Here is a 20,637-nt window from a genome sequence, read left to right as displayed (position 1 = left end):
TAAATTAATTAAAAAAGAAAATAAAGTAAAATGCATCTTCTGCACACTGGTATTTCTGATTCCCTTTGACCTGTTCCACTCCTAATTCTTTTCCATCCCACTCTGGCCTTCTCACAAACTATAGAATTTCTTTAATTATGTTTTCGGCCCCCACTAGAAGGTAAGCACCTAGAGATCAGGGATCTGTTTTGGTCAGTCATGTGTTTGAACTGCACAGAACATTGTAATCACCTATAGTTGCTCAATAAATGTTGAATGACAATGTCAGGGAAAATTGTCCCAGGTTTGGAAATGGGCAAGAGTGTCCTTTTGGCCAAGTGCGGGGCATTGCCTAGTAGTGGACCCTCAGGGAGGCCCTGATTGTACAGGAGTGAGCACCTCTAACTGCCTTTCTATGGATTAGGTAGAAGTAGAAAACAGGGCAATGCAAAGGATTCTTGCCCATACGTGCAGCTGATTTTTTGCCCTGTACAGAAGATGACCCCAAATACATCACTTTATTGCCCTAGAGATATGAACCAATTTTGCATCTTTTAGCAAGCATTCTTTTTTCTTTTTTTAAATCCTCATATGAGGATATGTTTTTTCATTGATTCTAGAGAGACAAAGGAAGGGAGATGGAGGGAGGGAGAGAAAGAGAAAAAAAATCAGTGTGAGAGAGAAACATCGATTGGTTGCCTCCCATAGGTGTCCCAACTGGGGATCAAACACACAGAGTATGTGCCCTGACCAGGAATTGGATGGCAAATACTACAATGCCTGGGACAATGCTCTAACCAGCTGAGCCACACCGGCCAGGGCAAGCAAGCATTCTTGCTTGCGTGGAAATATAACTCTGTTTTTTAAATTATCCTTTGAAGTAGTTTTAACATCTTACTAGTTCCCTCATTAATGTGAGAGCTTAAGAAAATTCTTGACACATATTCTTGACACATATTTTATATGAGTGTCATAATTTTTTAAAACTTTTTGAAAGTTATGATTGAGTGAAAAAATAGATTGCACTCCCTCTCCTAGGAGACCTTATCAAGTCTCATGGTTTTAGATACCAGTGGATGCTGACTACTCTGAAATTTGTCTCTCTAGCTACAACCTCTCTGTGGCTCATCTCCACTTGGCTAGTTCGTGTGCATGTCAGAATTAGCGTGTCCTAAATGGGATTCTGGATGTCTGTCCTAAACTTGCTCTCCCCACCCCACCCCCATCTTTAAGTGGTAACACCATTAACTCAATTGCTCAGGCCAAAATCTTCGTGGTCAAACCTGGGCCCAAAGCATTTCTTTCTTTATCACATCCAGTGCTTCAGCAAAACCTGAGCAATCTCCTCCTTCAAAACATATTCCAACCCACATACCTCTTCAGACCTCTACCTTGGTTTAAGACCTGCTGCCTGTTTTTATAAATAAAGTCGTTTTGGAACATAAGCATGCCCATTTATTTCCATACTGTCCAGGGTTGCCTTTGCACTGCAAAGGCACTTGTGACAGTTGAGTAGTTGTGACAGAGACCACAGGGTCTCCTAAGCTTAAATATTTACAATCTGATCCTTTACTGAAAAAAAAAAAGAAAAAAAAAAAGCCAATTCCTGATATGGTGACCAAACAATGGCCTCCCCAAATATCAGGCCATACCCCCTGGAACCTGTAAATGTTACCTTATTTGGAAAATAGGTCTTTGCTGACGTGAAGTTAGGAATCTTGAGATGGGGGAGATTATCTTGGTTTATCTGGGTGATGTCCAAATGTCATCACAAATGTCCTTATAAGAGACAGAGGGAGATTTGGTGCACAAACACACACACACACACACTTGAGAGGGTGATGTGAAGATGGAGCAGAGAGCAAATGTGAAGATTCTGGCCTTGAAGATTGGAGTGATGTGGCCACAAGCCAAGGAATGCCGGCAGCTACCAGAAGCTGGAAGAGGAGAGGAATAGATTTTCCCTGGAGCCCCTGGAGAGAGAGCACAGCCCTGCCAACACCTTGATTTTGGCCCAATGAAACTGATTTTGGATCTGGCCTCCAGGATTGTAAGGGAATAAATTTCTTTTGTTTTAGGTTACTAAGGGAATTTGTTATAGCAGCCATAGGAAATAAACATACCTTATTTAAGCCACCATCAAGTCTTGACTGCAATAATCTCCTTTTAAAACACCACCAAGATCATACTCCCAGCTCAGCTTTCTAGGACCCTCAGAATGAAATCCAAAGATTTCACCATGGAATTCAAAGTCCTATGCAATCTGTTCTTAGATTTCTCTTTGGATTCATGTCTCTGCGCTCTTTCTGCATGGCCTCATTGCAGGACCTACAACACCCCAAGTGTGTGTTTGCCTCAGGGCTTTTGCATGTGCTGTTTCCTCTGCCTAGAGTGTTCTTCCCCTCCCCCACCCATCATAACTGCATGGCTCCCTCCCACTTTCTTCAGTTTCAGAGGCCCCACCCTACCTAAAATAGCACCCTCATGGTACTTGATTTTTCTTCCAACATTCTCTAACCTTGGATCATATACTTGTTCACCACCTGCCTTTCCCGCTTCCACGCCATCTTCACGAGGGCAGGGCTTTTAGTCTGTTTTGTTCGCCGCTGTATCCCCAGCACCTACGACCAGGATCTGGTCCATTGTCGGCACCCAATAAATATTTGTCAGATGGATGCACATGGTAAAAAAATTACTCCATATCAAAAGAATAAGGCTTATTTTTTTTGTTTCACCTTCAAAGGTCACTGTAGGTAGTAAATTTCTTCCAGACACCTTTTCTGTATATACATGAATATCTACATATACAATAAACATTGTATCTATACGCATATGAGAATAGTATACATTATGCCTTGTGCCTTATTTTTTTCAGGTAAACATTTAAGCTAGAGAACCTTCCACAGCAGCAGGCATCGATTCAGCCCCATCTTTTTTTTTTTCTTTTATCTGCACCCCAGGATATGTTTATTGGTTTTTTAAAGGGAGAGGGAGAGAGACACAGAGAGTGAGGGAGATTGATGTGAGAAACATCGATTGGTTGCCTCCCACACACACCCTGACTGGGGATGGAACCCAAGACCTAGGCATATGCCCTGACCAGGAATCGAACCCACAACCTTTTTGGCATACTGGCTGATGCTCCAACCGAGCCAGCCAGCCAGGGCCACCCCCACCTTTTTAATAGCTGTATAATATCCCACAGCTTAATAGTTACAGAAAAATAACTTGCCCACCTCACCTGAAATATGGAAAAGCTAGTGACAGTGAAATGCCTCCGAGCCCACAGCCCCTCTACTGACTCCAGTAGAGGGCGACGGGCTGATTTTTCTCTGCGCTCCTCGGTGACCTCAAAGACAGCAGTGCTCATGCACCACCAGCTTTTCCCTTTAGGGGTTTTGACAGGCATTTTGCTTTCAACGACAAAACAAAGTTTCCCTGGCAGACCGAGAGTTGAAATAAAATGCACTAGAAAATATAGAGGCCAATAAGTAAGAAAACACAACAAAACTTATGCGCCCTCCAAATGATCTCACGAGCCTTCCAGCAAACTATCATCTGCCTGGGCCTCCTGGGACCACCTGCACCAATGTCTCTCTGGGTCCCAGGAAGCAGAGGTGGGGTCCCGGTGTCCTACGTCTGTCAACTTCAGAAACCAAGAAGCTCTCTGGGTACCAGGAGAACCCCACCTCTAACCTTTTTCCCTCTTTAGGAAGTAAGCCATTTCTTTGGTCCTGAGTTCAAATTCAATAGAAAAACCTATCAGGTTTTGATACCAGAAGGCTCAAGAGAGAGGGGAGGGACTCCAGGTTTAAAGGGAAAGTCCAGAAAAAGCGGGACTGACTCCTTTAGTGGGGTATCCGGGTGAGAGACAGCCCATGAAAGGTATGCAGCCCTAACTCCAAGCCTCCTTGGAGTTCAGGTGCGCTCAGGTTTGCTCTACGCGATAGTGGAACCACGTGGGAAGGTTTTCCGATCACAGCTATCACGTGAGCAGTGTCTCTTGCAACCTCTATCACGAAGGAAATGCTGTGTTCTGGGTTTTAATCGACAAGGAAAACAAAGCCGCCAGAAGGGAGGTGGTGGGTCCTTGGACCTACTACTGTGCATCCTGACTGGGCTAAACTTCGGTAAACACTGGACACATGAAACTCCTTATTAATTTCAAAATTTCAACCGGTTCCTGGTCCACAAATCAGACCTTTCATGTTCAAGGGATATCTCAAATGAGCTGGAATTCAGCCCTAGTAGGCCCAAAGATCTCATTATATTTGGAGTATCTGGCAAGTCTCCTCTTTCATGCTAAGAGTAGACGGTCGGAGATAATAACGGCTGACATAAATGCGGGGTGGAGGTGGGTGGGGTGCAGACAGGAGGAAAGATGAGGGTTTGCAGGGCTGTGAAAGGCTTGTTCTAACAAAGCTCAGGTTTTCATTTTGTTTTATCTTGAAAAGGCAAGGGGATACGGCATCTCTTTGCATTATTTCTTACAACTGCATATGAATCTACAATTACCTCGATATAAAAAATTAGAGAAAACGCGAGGGGAGAAACTTTTTGGAAGTAGGGCTTTGGGACAGCCTTGCGTTTAACAATGCAGCCTTTCAGAGCTAAGGAAGGCAGACAGAACGATTTCCTTCTTTCTTGTCCCGTGTTGGGTGGCGGTAAGTGTGGTCTCACCAGTTTCCCTGTAAGGAGTCTGAAGCTCTGAAGTAGGTTCAGTCCATGAGTCCCTCTCTCAATCCAGTATGTGGAGCTTCACTAACGCCATTCATGAAAGCAAGCCCAACCACTTTTGTTATCATCATCACCATTAATAACAAAGTTACTTTAATTACTTCAGAAAGCTGACCAGGAAAGAAAGCTCTTTTAAAAATATTTTTTTAGGTTAAAAACTTAACAATTTAGTATTCCCATTATTCACCGATCTCCATCTGTTCCTGGACAGTGACCTCTTGAAGAACAGTAGGACCCAGAGTGTGGGGTGTCAGCATGCCTTCCCTTCCTGGAAATGCCTAACTCCTGGTCACCTCCCAGGCAAAGATAAACACCAGTTATTATGGACTAAATATGTGAGTCCTTCTCAAATTCACACGTTGAAACTTTACCCCTCTCGTGATGGTGCATATTAGATGGGATATTGGGAGGTGATTAGCATTAGATGAGGTCATGAAGGGGCCCCAGAAAGGCATTAGTGCCCTTTTTAAGAGTCAGGAGAGAGCTTGTTGCTCCTCTCTGCTCCTGGACATGTGAGGATACACCCTGATATCAGACTCCCAGCCTCCAGAACTTTGGGAAATAAAGTTGTTGTTATAAGCCATCCAGTTTTGTTATAGCAACTCGAACTAAGATGCCAGCCAACTAGCCCTACAAACATCTCATCCTCTACCCGGTGGTTCTCAAATTCATTGATCTTAGGGTCCCTTTAGACTCTTAAAAATTATGGAGGACCCCAAAGAGCTTTTGTTTATGTGATTTGTCTATAGTTTATGTACTGTATAGAAATTTAAAAATATTTATCAGTTCATTAGAAAATAAACCCTTTATATGTTAACATACATCACATTTTTTATAATAACTAAAAATCTCAAAACAAAACATTAGTGATAAGAGTGGCATTGTTTCATAGATCTCCTCATCTTTTAACTTACTTACTTAAAAGAAGACTGCTGGATTCTCCTGTCTCCTTCTGCTTTCAGTCTGTTTTGATATCACATATTATGTAGCTTCTGGAAAACTCCACTGTACACACCTGACATAGTATTATTAAGAGAACAGTTTTGACTTTGTAGATCCACAGAAAGTGTCTTCAGGGCCCCTCCACTCCTCAGGTCCCCAGGCTGCACTGAGAACTGTCATTGTAGCCTGAGGCTAAGGTGCTTTCCATATGTGATTTCAATGGTGATGGGGATGCTTTCTTGAGGCCCTGATGATATTCATTACCTTCTGTGTGCCCACTGCACCTTGACCTGCTGTTGTTTATGTGTGTTAACCCCTGCTGGGCTCCGAGCCCCTTGGAGGGAGACACAACTTTATTCACCTTTACATCCTCAGGATCTAACACTGTCTGGTCTGTAGTAGCATCAGATACAATTATTTTTAAATTTAAATACATGTTTTAATTATACAAGCTGTATAGTTATATCATGACTGTATTACAGAAAATAGAGACAATAAGAAAAACCACTCATAATCGCCCAAATGGGTGTCGTATTTTGTATCAGTCTTTTTTGTAAAATGCTCTTTTTTTTTAGACCTAGTCATACCATATACAATAAATGAAGACCATAAATTTAAATACCTTTTCTCCCTATCTAGCAATAGGTAAGCTTTTCTTTTTGTTTCTGATGGCTGTGACTACCATAATGTTTCATCGTGGGAACATAACACAATTTACTTACTAAACATCCAACATTAGCATGTTTGGGATGCTTCCAGTTTTTTGTTGTAATAAATACAGTGATCCTGTGAAGGAAACCTTCACACATATAGCTTTTTTGGCATTTAGTGTTATTTCCTTAGAATAGATTCCCAGAAGTAAGATTACTGGGTCAAAGGATGTAGACATTTTTTATGGTTTTTAATACATACTGTAAAATTGCTTTTCAAAGGGTTATACTAATTTTCAATGCCACCAGCACTTTCAAGGATATGTTTCACAACACAAATTGTCAACATAGGTGCTATTAAGAATGCTAATCGATAAAATATTGTACCCTAGTTGTTAAAATTTTGTATTATTTTGAGGCTCATAAAATTAAAGTTTGTTGAAGAATGAGTGTGTAATACAAAACATTCTTTCGGGACATCTTCATTTCTGGAAAACTTAAGAAATTTTCGCTTGTGAAGACTAGAAAAAAAGAGCACATGTTAAGATTGGCACAAAATTTACTTTGACAGCCAATCTTGATGCTAAAACACTTCAGCGAGGACCTTTCGCTGATTCTGCTAGTTGTCATCAACAGTAGCAAAGGAAAAAATAAAATGTAGAGGAATGAAATGTTCTCAGTGCAAACCATACAAGATCCACATAGAGGGGTTGGAGCTCTGCGTTTCACTCAATTTATCTTTAAACTTGGAGATGTCAGCTCTCACCATTTTTTCTGGTATCACCTGCCCACGTGCACAATTCCTCAATTTCTCTGGGAGGGGGCATCTCATCTTTGCCATCTCATCTGGCTTTAGGCTTCTCTGCATTGTTTGTGCTGGTCCATAGGTGTGGACGGGTCTCCAGAAAAGCTGCAGCGGCGTCTGTCCCCCACAGGATGGGTCCTAACCTGTTCCTAGGCTCTCTCTCCCCGACTGACACCTACCTGGTCTTTCCACTTCCCACGGAGCATGAGTGAAGGGGACGCTGGACTACCTGGAACAGCCACGAATATGAGCCCAGGGCTGAGGGAAACTTGGCTCGCCTAGCCCTCGGGCGGGCGCGCCGAGGTTAATCGTTTCTCTAAGATTTTGTTCAGTGGCCTCATCCTGGGACAGGCATTTATGACTCATCGGCTCAGTGGGTCACATGGCCAATGTGACCAAAATAAAGTTTCAGTATTTTAAGCAGCTAGAAAAGGGGACAACGGAGCACACCACGGGTGGGGAGCGGAAGGCGGGCACCGGCGAGCACAGGCCGACCGGGCACCCGCGCGTGGGCCGCGGCGGCGCGGGTCGAGGGGGCGGGGCGCCGGTGAAAAGGGAGGAGGGAAAGGGGCGGGTCATGGAGGGAGGCGCGCCCCTCCCCCCACGGCCGGCAGCGACGCCCGGATGCCCGGGCCGACCGGCTCCGGCGAGCGGCGCCCGGGGGACCTCAGCCCCGAGGCCCTTCTGCCCTCGCTGTTCCCCGGCTGCCGCAGGCTGTGAAATTCCGGAGATCCCGCTGCGTCCTCCACTGCCTTCAGGACCCCACGCGCCGGCAGCGGCTTCCCCGGGAACGTCCTTCAGCCCCGGGAGCACGCGGGAAAAGCCCCAGCGCGCCAATGAGCAAGTGCCTTCCTCATGACGGTCACGCTCGGGGGAGGGGCTTCCCTTCGCCGCTCCCGAGTTCCGGGAACCCCCTTTGATTGGTCTGGACGGCCTGGGAAACACTGTAGTAACGGCCAATCAAAACGCCACGTCTCGGCCTCGAGGAAATATTCCGTGTGAGCCCCTTTTTGATTGGGCAGTTCCTTCGAGCTTTGGCCACTGGGAAGCTTTGTTTAGGTCTGGAAGGCGGGCTTTCCTGAGAGTGGGTGGGGAGGGGGCGTTGATTCTTAACCAATCCTTTCACTCCGTTGGGTGGTGACCAGCCAATGGGCCGGATGGATAGGACGCTCCTCCCGGAGAGTAGTGAGACCCCTGGTGCGGGGCGATTGGTGACGGGAGCGCTGAGTGGCAGTTGCGTAGCCCAACAGGCGTAGTGCGTGGGCCGCGGGGCGGGGCCAGGGCGGGTGCGCGGCGGCGGCGGGGTGGCTGGGCCGGCGGCGGCGGCGGTACGAGGCGCGCGCTCGGGGTCCCGGTCGCGAGGAGGAGGAGGATGTGGCGCGCGGAGGGGAAATGGCTGCCGAAAACAAGCCGGAAGGTAAGAGTCGGAGCTTGAGGGCCGGGGGCGGCGCGGCGGGCGGCGGGACCCGGCCCCGCCGGACATCCCGGGCATCGGCGGCGCCAGGAGGGAGCGCGGGGGCGCGGCGGCGGCGGGCGGCGGGCGCCCCGGCCGGGGAGGGGGCGGTGGGTGGGGGGCGGAGCGCGGCCGGTCCTGAGGTGACTCGCGGGGCGGTGGAGCGCGGCGCCGCACACCCCCACCCGGGGGCGGGCTGGGGCCGGAGGGGCGGGGGGCCGGCGGGCGGGGGCCGGGCCCAGCAAGGAGGAGGAGCCGGCGGAGGGAGGGCCGGCGCCTCCCCCACCCGGACCGGGCATCCCCGCCGCTTCGGGGGCTCGTGGTGCGGCCCCTGCCTCTCGCCCTCCGCGCCGGCCTGGTGGGGGCCGCGGGGCGGAAAGTTTATCCGCCTCAGGCCCCCTCCGGCCTCGCGCCCCACTGCCCCGGGCCGGTCTCCGTCGGGGCACGGCCGGCGCTCACCCTGGCCGCCCCGGGCTCTCGGGCGGCAGGATCAGGCGGACTCCGTCCGGCATCACCCTCGAGCCCCGTGGGCGCCTCCCAGAGCCGGCGGGGTCCCCGCGTTTCTCCCCACCAGGGGGACCCCGTCCTGCTGAGCGTCCCCGGGCAGAAGGGCCTCGTGTGACCCCTCCCCCTTCCCTTCCCGGGAGGGGGCCTGCGCAGCATCCCCACCCCTAGCAGTGGTTCCTATCCTACTCTTGCCCTTGCACCCCTCGCAGCCAGGAGGGTGGGGTCTCCATTTCTATCGCAAGTGAGCCTCTCTATACTCCCTTGCCCTTTACCTTCTGTGACCCTGATCCTTCTTTGGCAGAGGGGTCCGTCTCCCCGTCTCATTTTCTCATCTTCTGTGGAATCTTTTGGGGCCTCTGCTCACCGTCTATTGACCCTTTTGCCAGGACAAGGGGACTCGGGCTACCCATGTTTTCCCTCGCCCAGTGGTTAGTGGGGGCCTGTGCAACGCTGAAGTCATTTCTAAATGGGAAAGCAGATACTTCGTACAGATTATGCATACTCTCTGCACACTTTCCTGGGTTAGGGTGAGCTCATTTCCTGAATACCCTTTGAGTTGTCCTCTTTTTCTTTTGGGAGAAACTGAACATGTCAGGCTCCCTTTCCCGTTTGCCTGTCTCCCTTAACATTTTTTCTCTCTCCTCGGAGTTCCTTGTCTGGGTGAGGGTGGGTGCTCTATCGGATGTAGGGCAGGGCTTCCGTTGTGCCTCCTACTAGAGTAAGAAGGGGCTACGATAATTACTCTGATGTTTGAGGAAAACCAGGGTCTGATTTGCTTCCAGTTTACTTTCCCCTTAGGTGGGGGCAGTGTTCACCAGTTGACACTACCCCAGCAGGAAGAGTCATGGGCCCTTGTTTTGGGGTGTTCAGTTACTGTCTTCTGTGCAGTGAGAACCAGACTCTCTATACTCTATGTTCAAGAGTCTTTGAACCTTCCCTGGAAATAAACTTCCCATTTCTTTTTTAGGAGAATTCATATCCTCCTTATGGTTTCTGTTTCCTAGTCAGCCATATTTAGTGAGCCTGTTACCTTGACTTTTTCTAATTTTCTTAAATTGTATTCATGTTGGCTGGGTAAGAAGCCATATGCCTTTCCATCCAGAAAAGGGAGTGTAGACACCCATGTCGCCCACATGCCTTTCGGGATGGGGTTGCTAGTGTGCTCCTTGTACTAGAACCTTCCTTTGGCCCTGGCTTTGTCTCTCGTGGGATCCAAACATTTCTTTTGATCTTGTAGCTTTCAGGTGAAGGGGAAATTTGGACACTTACTATTTTTTGCTGCTCTGATTCTCTTTTGGCAAAAAAGAGATTATCATGATGCTGTGCATATGTTTAGATATACATATATGTAGGACTATATTCATAGATGAACTTACATCTATTACATATATGCAGAAATTTGCAAGGGTTAGATGTACATTTTGGGTGTATGTGGGGATCTTGATGTGTAAGAATATATATCGCTGCTGTTGATAACTCTTCAGGCTTAGGAGAATCAGAAGGCTCATTGATAAATGGCCAGTTCTTACCACTCTTTCATTTGTCATTTGTACTGTACTGAATAAGCAGAATGACATCCTGAATGTTCACATAAAGTGTAAAGGGCTTGCCGATGACCACCAAAACTTAGGCATTCTGAATCGGGGGTATTCTCGGATTGGTTCTTCATAGGGTTAAAAGTTCTCATCTTCATTTCTTTCCTGCCGTGTAAGGGAAAGAGATTTTCATGTATTTGGGGCAAATGAGAGGAGTGGGTGAGAAGAATATATTTCTGTGACGGAACTAGAAGTGAATGGCCGTAAATATGCCCGTTTTATTTTGGCCTTTGAAATAATCGAGAGAGGTTGTGTACATTAGGAAAAGGTACCTTTGGGAGGGCTGTGACACTTTATGACAGGGTGGGAGGGATTGTTCTCCACATTTTCCCTGAGTGTCACAGTTTGTGTATTTGGCTGATTGCCCTTGGCTCTGGGGCAGGGGCAGTGATGTGAGTCTCCTCTGATCCCCTCACTTCCTTCCCTCACAAAACTTGGACGGGTTGCTAGCTGCTGTCACTTTTTGACAGGCTGAGTTTGGAGCCTCATCCTCCCCAGCAAGCTCTGTTGGATTCTGAAACATTTGGACCTTTAAGCGCTTTTCTAGCAAGGACACTCTCCACTGGGGTTACAGGATAAGGGGACGGTCATCTGGAGGACTGGTCTGCTTAGGCTGACTTGCGGGCTTTGCCCTTCAGTTATATTGAGTTATCCAGTGGGTGTAATACCCATTGCCCCAGAGTAGCACTTTTGACCTCAGTTTGCCTTTCTTTTGTTTTTTAAAAAGTTTTGTGTTTTTTATTCTGTCTGTATCTATACTCAGCTTGATGGCATTGTATATTTTAGGGTGTAGTATGACCGATCCTTGGAAAATAAGAGGTGACAGCCTGCTGTGTATGTTGGTGTTTTCCCAGTAGAGGCCTCGCTTCTGGTGGTGGATCTCTGCCTGCCGTCTCCGTACCACCTATGCCTTTGGGAGTTTCCCTTGCTCATTGGGTGCTCCCTCCAACGGGCAGTGGAAGGAAATGGTAAAGGGCAGAAGAACACACTTGAGGTCAGTGTGTAAAGTTAGGTTCTTTCCTTTGAGTTTAATATGGTTGTGCTTTTGTGTCACTGTCCCTATAGAGTATTGGTGATGAGCTTTCCTGCTCTTCCAAGTGTGACGTGTTCTTTTGCAGCTAGTCAGGCTAGATGGGTTCTCTTGACCTCCATCACTGTCTCCTCCCCTTCACCCCCGAACCCCCACTGTTGAGTGGATCACAATGTTGACATGGTCGCAGCAACCTCTACTCAAGGTCAGATTGGGTCAAATTTTCCTTTTCAAAAGTGGAGGGTTGCTCTTGCTTCCTCTGAGGCATATTTATATATACTGCTTATCTGAGTTTTTCCATTTCTTTAGTTTTTAGGCTTTCCCCTTAAAATAGCCTATTCTTTGGGGTCAAGTGGCATTATTTTAGTTCTCTGTTTATGCTGGGTGTGGCCCGCGTGCTGGTGGGATTATAATTCTTTCTGACTGTAGTAGCCCATACTGGTTTACTCCTTCATTCCTTCCGGCCATTCTTTGTTTCCCATTTTGTAAGGTTCAGGGGAAAGACGTCTTTGTGGGCAGTTGTACTTCTTTCTAATTTCATTATGTAAAAAGCAACAGAAGGTGATTCTCATGTTCTCTTCCTTTCCCTCATTGTGCCTGTTGCCTCCTTGACTTGTTATTTTGGAGGGAAGTTGTTTTTACATCCATATACCCATCACTGAGCGCATTCATTCCAGAGATGTTCACTGAGCCTCTGTTAGATGTGAGGATCTGGGGAGTTATGTGACTTTGCTTGAAACCATACGGGTCTTGTTAGCTTAATACAAATGACATATCAGTGTATCTTATGCTTGTCTTTTTATATATTCTTGTAAGGAATTATTTTCTGAATTTTAATTGTTTGGATTATTGTCCTACAAAAATATACTCTAATAGTGTACTATTCTATTGAGCTTTCCCCCCAGCCCTGCAGGAGTGGGGGTAGTGGAGACGGTGGAGGGCACACGCAGAGCGACATTTGACAGTTTTCCCTCAGACTGTGTGTGTGCGTGTGCGTGTTTGTAGAAAAAAGTAAAGTTAACGTTCTTTTTAAATGTCTAGGCATAACTTATAGGTTATTTAGATGTATAGTTGATTGGAATGCCTGTTTAACATTTGAACAGCAGCATTCTGGGTATTGTATAGAACATAAAATCAGATGCATCCTTTACAGAAGGAAGTGGTAGAAAAATGATTTTCTCTTATGATTACCTGATATATTTCATATTATCAGAGTACAAACTACATGAGCTGCTGTTATATTTTCACTGCCAGGAAGTATTATATCTAAATTTAATGCCCTATTGTGGTGACTATCCTTAGGCTAGGGCTCTGATATAATCCTCATTGCTTTTGTTTATTATGTGACTTTTAATACGTTCTGGTTTTTAATGGTACTGTTATTTGTGTCGTTATTGTTGTTATTGTTGTTCCTCTTCTCCTTCTTCATTTGTAAACAGCCTCAGATTATTTTTGGATGTAGGTATGGTATACATGATGATGACACTAAGGAGTTGACCTGAAATGCACTTTCTCTTTTCCTTCTATGTTAAATCAGATTTCTGTCCACAATGTCTGTAGAAACCAATTCTGCTAGTATTTCACTCTTAAGAACTCTTGTTGAGGATTGTTGTAGTCTGTGGGTTGGCAGTCCTTTATTCGTGTGAACATGTGGCTGAATATTTTTGTGGTGACAGGCAATATGTGTTTCTTTTGTACTTCCATTAAAACAGATCATTTCCTAAAATGTTCTGTATCTTCTAGAATCACTTACCGTGCCCTTTTTTTTGTTCTAGATGATTTCGATACTACTTCCCTTTCTTTCCCACATAAAGAGGTTTCTTTATTGCCCTTGCCATCATTATTATAAAAGAGTATTTGTAGCACTACTGTATTCATAGCCTTTCTATCATTCAGTAAAGAGGGGTGCCCATTCCTTTTGTCCTGTTGTAAGAGGCAGTGTTACTTCTTGTTTCCTTGAGGAGAGGGTGGTGGAGGTTTAAGCCGCATGGCAAGGGGTGATAGTAATATTTATAACTGGATATTGCCCCTGGGTGAAACACTGTGTCCTTCAGGCATCTATCTGGGCCTCTCATGTAGGATTTGGGAAATTTGTTTTTGCTGCATTTAGCCATCCTTCTGTCTCTTTGGCTTGATAATGGTAAATTTCTTCGGGCACAGCCAACAAGTATACTATTCTTTTGGCGCCTTCATTCACAAGGACGTGTGGGGTCTTCTGATGTTACTTTGCCTGTTGTAGTACTGTCTTTAGTCTTTGTGTGTTTGAGTAATAAGTGTTCTTGCTCTCTACTCCTTTGTCCAGATAACATGAGTGCATGGTCATTCACTCTACTTTCAGATTATAGTGTATAATCTAGCTTTTCTTCTTTTTTTGAATACCTAATCAGGTTCAAGATATAGGTTGATCAGACACTGTCAGATCCTTGTATTTTATGCCATCAGTGGATGTTGGATCCGTCAGTCCTGTGTTAAGATGTGTTACTATCTGTCATTAGAAAGGGACTGGTAAACATGTAGATGGTCTTCCATCCCATGATACTTGTCATGTATTTGTAAGGAGAATGTTTTTCTGTATATATTGACAATGGACAGCAGACCCTGATTTTTTTACGTGGTGGGACATAGTAAAGCATCGTTTCCTTTTTTCTCCATCAGTATGCTGGCTGTGTGTTTCTAAGGTTGTATTGCATCTTTCTGCTTTGAACGCTGTTGCTTGTAGAAGGTCATGGTCCTCCTTGTGTAAAGATTGGTAATGCTTCCTGAGCATTTTTTAGCTCATTACCCTTGACTAAAAAAGAAATACTATGTACCCCACTGCAAACAGAGGCCAAGTGTCAGCCACATATTTCCCTTTTCACTCTTTTTTAGAGGATTGTTCACGAACTTCCACCTGATTGACGTATCATAAGATGGAATGACCAGAGATATTTTTTAAATGGTTCTTCTGCATTCGCCCCCATGTTTTGCTTCTTTGTGGTAGGGTTGCATGTTCTCTTATACACGAGTTCTTTGCTCATTTGCAGAAGTGCAGTCACATTTTATTTTTTCAGATTTAGCCAGGCCTTTCGAGTCATGTAGTGTATTCCTTCCTGAGACTGTTAGCAGAGGGTGACTGCGAGGGAGGTGTGCTAGTTTGGGGCTGCATTCCTCACTCTGCTTTCTGCAGTGTGGTTTTGTAGTTACAAGTGCACAAAGTGACATGCCTGGAAAGAAATGTTTGGGACTGAGTTCTTAACAGTTTTAAACATGTTACCACCTGGAGACTAAAGCATTCCTCTCAACACTAATTTTACTAATGTCATTCAGAATCTCTTCCTGCCTTCTTAAAAAAAGAAAAAGTCCAAAGACAACAATCCTAACAATCCCAACAAAGCAAACCGGGAAGGCCAGCTCTGACTGCTCTGCTCTCCGGCCAGCCACCAGAGACTTGCTGCTGAATTGATACTTTTTGGATGTACAGTCTTCCCTGGCTGACAGTGAAAAGCCTTTTGGAGCACAGCGCTCAGGCATTGAATAGACCAGGCACTGTCTCTGCCATTTTTCCGTATCAGTTACCACAGGTGAGCTGATGCATTTAGTCACTTAAAAACACTTGCAAAGTGGGTCATTCTTCCTCCTCTGTTCCCACCTAACCGTTGGAATGAATACTGAAATTTGGCTTCTCATAATAATAGTAAATGACTATGTCCCTGCTTTTGTGTTCAACACCTATGAGGAAACGGGGAACTCGCTCTCAGTAACGCGGTCTGACAAGTCAGAACTTGGATGGTGTCTCTGTAGCCGGTATACGATTGTGGAGATGATTTATACTTGCAGCTAAATCTGGTGTCTGTAACAAGTGATAAGAAATCCAGATACTTAAGTTTATTTCATCATCTTTATGCTATACGTTTTAACAAGATGTATCTCTGTGTTATATTAGAATGGTACATCCAAGCAGAGGTACCCTTGCAACTAAACTTATAGAACACAGAGAAAAACAAAGCCTTTTTTTCCTTCATCAGGGTTGATTTAGAGTTCCAGGAAGCTTTTCTGAAGGTATAGTAATACAATCAAGAATTAATCTTTATAAAACTTAGATTTGTTTTTTAGTCCTTGTTTGAAAAGTTATTTCTGAGAATGTATGTGCCCCATTGGTTTTCTGGGGCACTTGGATATCAAACCATTTGGAAGCAATAAAAAGAAATTGTTACAGAGTGTGAAATTATCAAGTAGAAAGAAAAAAGATGTAGTAGTGAAGAAATTACCCATTTATTGTTAAAAATAATCTCAGAGTGATGATTGGAAGTGTCAATTCAGATATTCTCGGGAAAAATGGAATGTTGATGTGCTTACCATGTTGAAATCGGCAAATATCCCTGTTGTACAAAGAACACTCTCCAAAATGGGGATGCTCAGAAGATAAAGAAGTTGATGAGATTGGTTATTTTAAAATGTTAAGTGTTTTTTCTCTTTTTAAAAAGTAATTGAAATGAAATAACCCTTCTTAGTGAAGAAAATGTAAACTCTAATGGAAGTTCAGCAGAATGAAACATTTAAAAAGTGAAGATTGAAGATAAGGATTTTTTATTGCGAATCCACAAGGGGGTAGTGATGTTCTATCAAAGATATTTGTCGTGGCAATGTGAGATGATCTCTTTTAACATTTTAGATTTACAGATAGATCTGGTCTGTTTGCATCTTAACTTAATAAGATCTTTTTCAGGTCTTTATTGGCAAAATTGTTTATTGCTTAAATTTTTAAAAAATTCATTTTGGGTGAATGGCTATATTAAACCATCTAAATGGTAAAGAAGAATGTTCTTGTAGTTTTGTGCTTTGGAGATGTTACCAAGGATCTGAGGGTCACTTATTTTCTAAGAGTGGAATAATACGTTTCCTGGGAAACATTAGGAATCTAGGAATCAGTTATTTAAGTGTCTTGAATGAAAGGATTTTAGAAACTTGTGTCTAAACTTTACAGAAGTTCGTATTACTGGTTGTATTTTGAGTTCTGCCAGGAGATGAAAAATGTGAGTAACCCACACCACTAGCTGCTTTTAATAGTTCTGAGTAAATCAAATTTTTATAACCTTTTTTATTAGTTTATACTACTCATAAGATAAAAGCGTTTTTGTCCTCTCATATAAAGATTCCAGTAGCTTGTGTGGGGTTATGAGTTTCACCCCGTTATATTCAGAATTGCTTAAAGTTAGGGGTGGTTTGGCAATGCCAGGTAGTTTTCAGTGAAGAACTGAAACTGGGTATATTGCGCACTCTTTTCTGAGTGAGATGGCACATGGTGGGCAAAGGATTTAAGGTGGGGATGGGACTGTGTCCTACTGATTTAGCGGCAACTAATCATATCTTTAAAAAATACTATTTTTAATAATATGAAATAGTTCCATGGCTTAGAAGTTAAGCTTGTTTGTGGCATATACTTAGTGTATTTTTCATTTTTGGTTTAGAGAAAAGGTGTTTAATATAGCTTCTCTGTCCCTGTCTCTGTCTGTCTCTCTTTTTCCCCTTCCTCTTCCCTTGGTCTGAGCAAGGGCTTTTTCTGTTTTACCTCCTTTACTAAATGACTGGTGATTTAACAGCCCCAAAAGATATACTTTCTCACGGATACCCTGCGCTCTGCTGGGAGCTGAACTATGACATCAGCATTTCCATTCATGAATTCGATCTTTCTAAATCTCTTCTTATTTTGTGTTCCTGAGCTGCCTTCTGGCACGTGCACAAATCAGTTTACCATCAGTCAGCCAATCAATCAGCAGTAAAAGGTAAAACAAGAGATAAGGTGCTGGGGCTATTTCGATAGAACTATAGTTGCTGATGCTGAATCGCATCGGTGTAGTTTGGACAAGGTTTCTGGCGAAACTGATTGAAACCTAAAAACAGTTTAATTATCTCATGATTTTGTGGATTGAGCTGTGTTGTGACCATCCTGACACTACATTTTTGTACTCCCATGAAGTTCAGAGTGCTAGGCTGTGGCTCCTTTGTTATAAAGGAATGTTTCTGTTGTAATCTGCTTTATTTCAGAGAGCTTAGACCTGGAGATTCAATTAGGTTCTACTCAGATTACTTTTGGGATGCATTTGGATTTTTCGGGGGGGCATTTTGTTGCTCTTGAAATGTTTTATTTATTTATATTAATTGATTTTAGAGAGAGGAAGGGAGAGAGGGAATGGGGGGGAGAGATATCAATTTATTGTTTCACTTATTTTATGCATTCTTTGGTTGATTCTTGTATGTTCCCTGACCCGGGATCAAACCTGCAACTTTGGAATATCAGGACGATGCTCTAACCAACTGAGCTACCTGGCCAGGCTCTTGAAATATTTTAAATGACTTTCTTAGGTGCTTATATTTTCCATGTGTTGCAGTTGTTACTCTGCAAGTAGCAGAGCAGCCCTTGTGTTGGAGTTAGGTTTCATCTCCCCTAGGTTATATGTTGGTGTAGCTGTTGACTCCAGTTTCTCCTCAGGGGAGGTCACCGCTTGTAATTTAGTGCTGCATGAGAGCCGCTCTGGAAGCAATCTTATTTGGAGTTTTCCTTTCCAGGGCTGAGTTGGAGGCTGAGCCTCCGGCGTGTGGCATCTTTCGAGCCTCCTGTAGTTGATGAATGGTGAGCTTTACAAAAGTTCATTTTCTCTGCTTTCTTGGGGGTTTGTTGACTTTCTAGATATTTAATTGCCAAGGAACATTTAGATGTTTCTATTTAGAATGTATTCTATTTAGAAATCACTGCAGCTCAGTTACAGTTCATGGTGAGAGTAGGTGATTCAAACTGCAACCATTTTGATTAATTCCCAGTGCTGCTCCTGGGCTGACTTGGAAGCTCAGGACAACTCAGAGGTACCGGCTCTTCCCACCCTTCAGTGAATCAAGAGCTCTGTGTTCTTCAGGTTGAACCAGGCTGTCTGATGGGGAACAGTCGTGGGGGGTCCGTTACTTTGCATTCTCCTTTAAGTGGGCACTCGGGAAAATCAGAGCAAGGAGCCATGAATAAGCATTTGAAGGTGACGTAAATGATATTCACTTTCTCTAAGAATGGAATCGTTTTAAATTATTTAAATGCAGTTTCTAGGAAGGATTCTGATTGTAAATATTATTGAAGAAAGGAATATTTAATGGTAGAGGGTCTCCTCAAACACTCCCTAATTTTAAAACCGTGTTTCACTGGGATTTATGAAAAGTCGGGGGTTTTGATATCAGATTTCTAAATATTGGGAAGACTAGCTGTAGTGTCAGTGTCCTCGTTTTGTCTTAGCCCGAACCAAACAGTGCTAGACGAGTCCTCTGGCCATTAAGGCTTAGCTTTCCTACATGCCTTTAGACCAAGCCCCTCTGATTCCCAGCTCAGGCTCTGCTCTTTTGGCTTCCAGCAATGCTGGTGACCCGGACTAAGGACCTCAGCTAGGCGTGATTTTCTGCTGTCCCTGTTGCCACTATGGAGGCCAGGTGCTAGAAGCCTCTTTCCTTGGCCTCTGCAACCTGCTCTCCCTCACCAGATACTACTTCGTCACCCTCTATTCTGGCACTGCGTCTCATCGTGCTTTTCCCAGACCTTACCACTTGTGTAATGAGTTAGTAGGTAATGTGAGTGGATTCATGTGTTGCTAAAGGGTTACCCTAGTGATGACCTCCAAAGTTCCCTCCCATCCTGACTTATGATGGTAAGAAAATGTTGGCTGTATGGTATTTCGCTTCATGACTCACTTTGCTGGTACCATGCATTACACTTTTTCTTTTGTGGTACTTGCTCCTGGTCAAGAATTGCTGTGTTGGCTTAAGCTGTGGAGGAGGAATTTGAATTGTCACTGAAGTGCCTCCTTTCTGGTGTAGGTAGAGGGCCTGATTTTTTAGGTCTAACACATTGTGAGTATTTTACTTAAAAAAAATGTAAAAAATTGTTAAAGTTGTTGAAAAGATGCACAGCACAAAACTGTCCATTCTGCTCTGTTACTTCCTACGACACATTTAAGCACTTTATTCTGATATGGGTGAGTGTTCATAGTTTTGGAAAAATAGACTTAAATAGCATGATTCCACATGGAAAAGTGCTAACCCCAGACTTTTTATGTTTAATGTTATATTATTTATATTCATTTAGTTGTTTTTTTTCGTGGAGTTGATTAATACAACTGTTATTAAAATGCATTGATTGCTAGTAATTCAGTAAATAACTTTCTATTAAGAAATGGTGGGGATGGGGGAATTTCATGGGGGAGTTTCGATGGGTCTACTGTAATTGATCATATAGGGTCTTTACTTGGGCATACTTTCTGGGCTGCTACAGGCCTGGCATTTGGAGATGCCTTGACTATAATTTATTTTTTGAAAGTTTTGTTCATATTTAAAGCCACTGAGGGGCATGTTAATGTTCCTGGTGTTCTTGCCAAGATTCTGTGCCTGATCCTTTCTGTCTCTGCCATTATGAAAGGTGCTGGCTGAATTATTTGCTTTGACAAAGCATCTGATGGAGGTCTCTTCCTCACTTAATTTTATTGATAGAAGCTGTTGTTCTTAAAAGGAAAATATGACAAGCAGAGGGTGGTGAGTGGGTACTCAACAGTTTTAAGTACTTGTCTTTCTTCCTAGGGGTCCTCCAGAAATTGATCGTAGATTACTTGACCAAATTCAAGGCCCAGAGATTTATTCCAGACGTCCTGGGAGGCGAAGAACATCAGTCTTTCTCTACTGAATCTGATTATTCTGCATCTGACCCATGCTGCCTGTATGGGTGTCTTCTGATGCAAATCTGGTGATAGTGGCAACCTTTCTAACTGGGCTGAATATCCTTGACAGCTGTTATCTGTCCTCTCCAGGTATTTTTAGTTTCCAGCCTCTGTGGCCATGTCTAGAGGAACAGGATGAATTTAGCTGCTCTGGTACTGCTCCAAGTTGTTGCGGGTACTCTCCGCTGCCATCTTCTCAGCCTGCCTTCATCATAG

At 44.2% G+C, this 20,637-nt stretch overlaps 1 protein-coding gene across 1 annotated transcript in view; it reads left to right on the top strand.

Annotated features, from left to right (window-relative positions):
- Positions 1–8,445: 8,445 nt before the first annotated feature.
- Positions 8,446–20,637, top strand: part of CAMTA1 (calmodulin binding transcription activator 1) — a 689,419-nt gene continuing 677,227 nt past the window's right edge. Inside the window, exon 1 of the mRNA XM_087820144.1 lies at positions 8,446–8,530. Within this exon, the coding sequence (XP_087676270.1) occupies positions 8,486–8,530 (45 nt within the window). The 5' untranslated portion in view covers positions 8,446–8,485. The remainder of the gene's footprint in view (positions 8,531–20,637) is intronic.

Source organism: Miniopterus natalensis, chromosome 9 (assembly GCF_054644295.1).
Source record: "Miniopterus natalensis isolate mMinNat1 chromosome 9, mMinNat1.hap1, whole genome shotgun sequence".
NCBI lineage: Eukaryota > Metazoa > Chordata > Mammalia > Chiroptera > Miniopteridae > Miniopterus > Miniopterus natalensis.
This window is presented reverse-complemented; position numbering and strand designations above follow the sequence as displayed.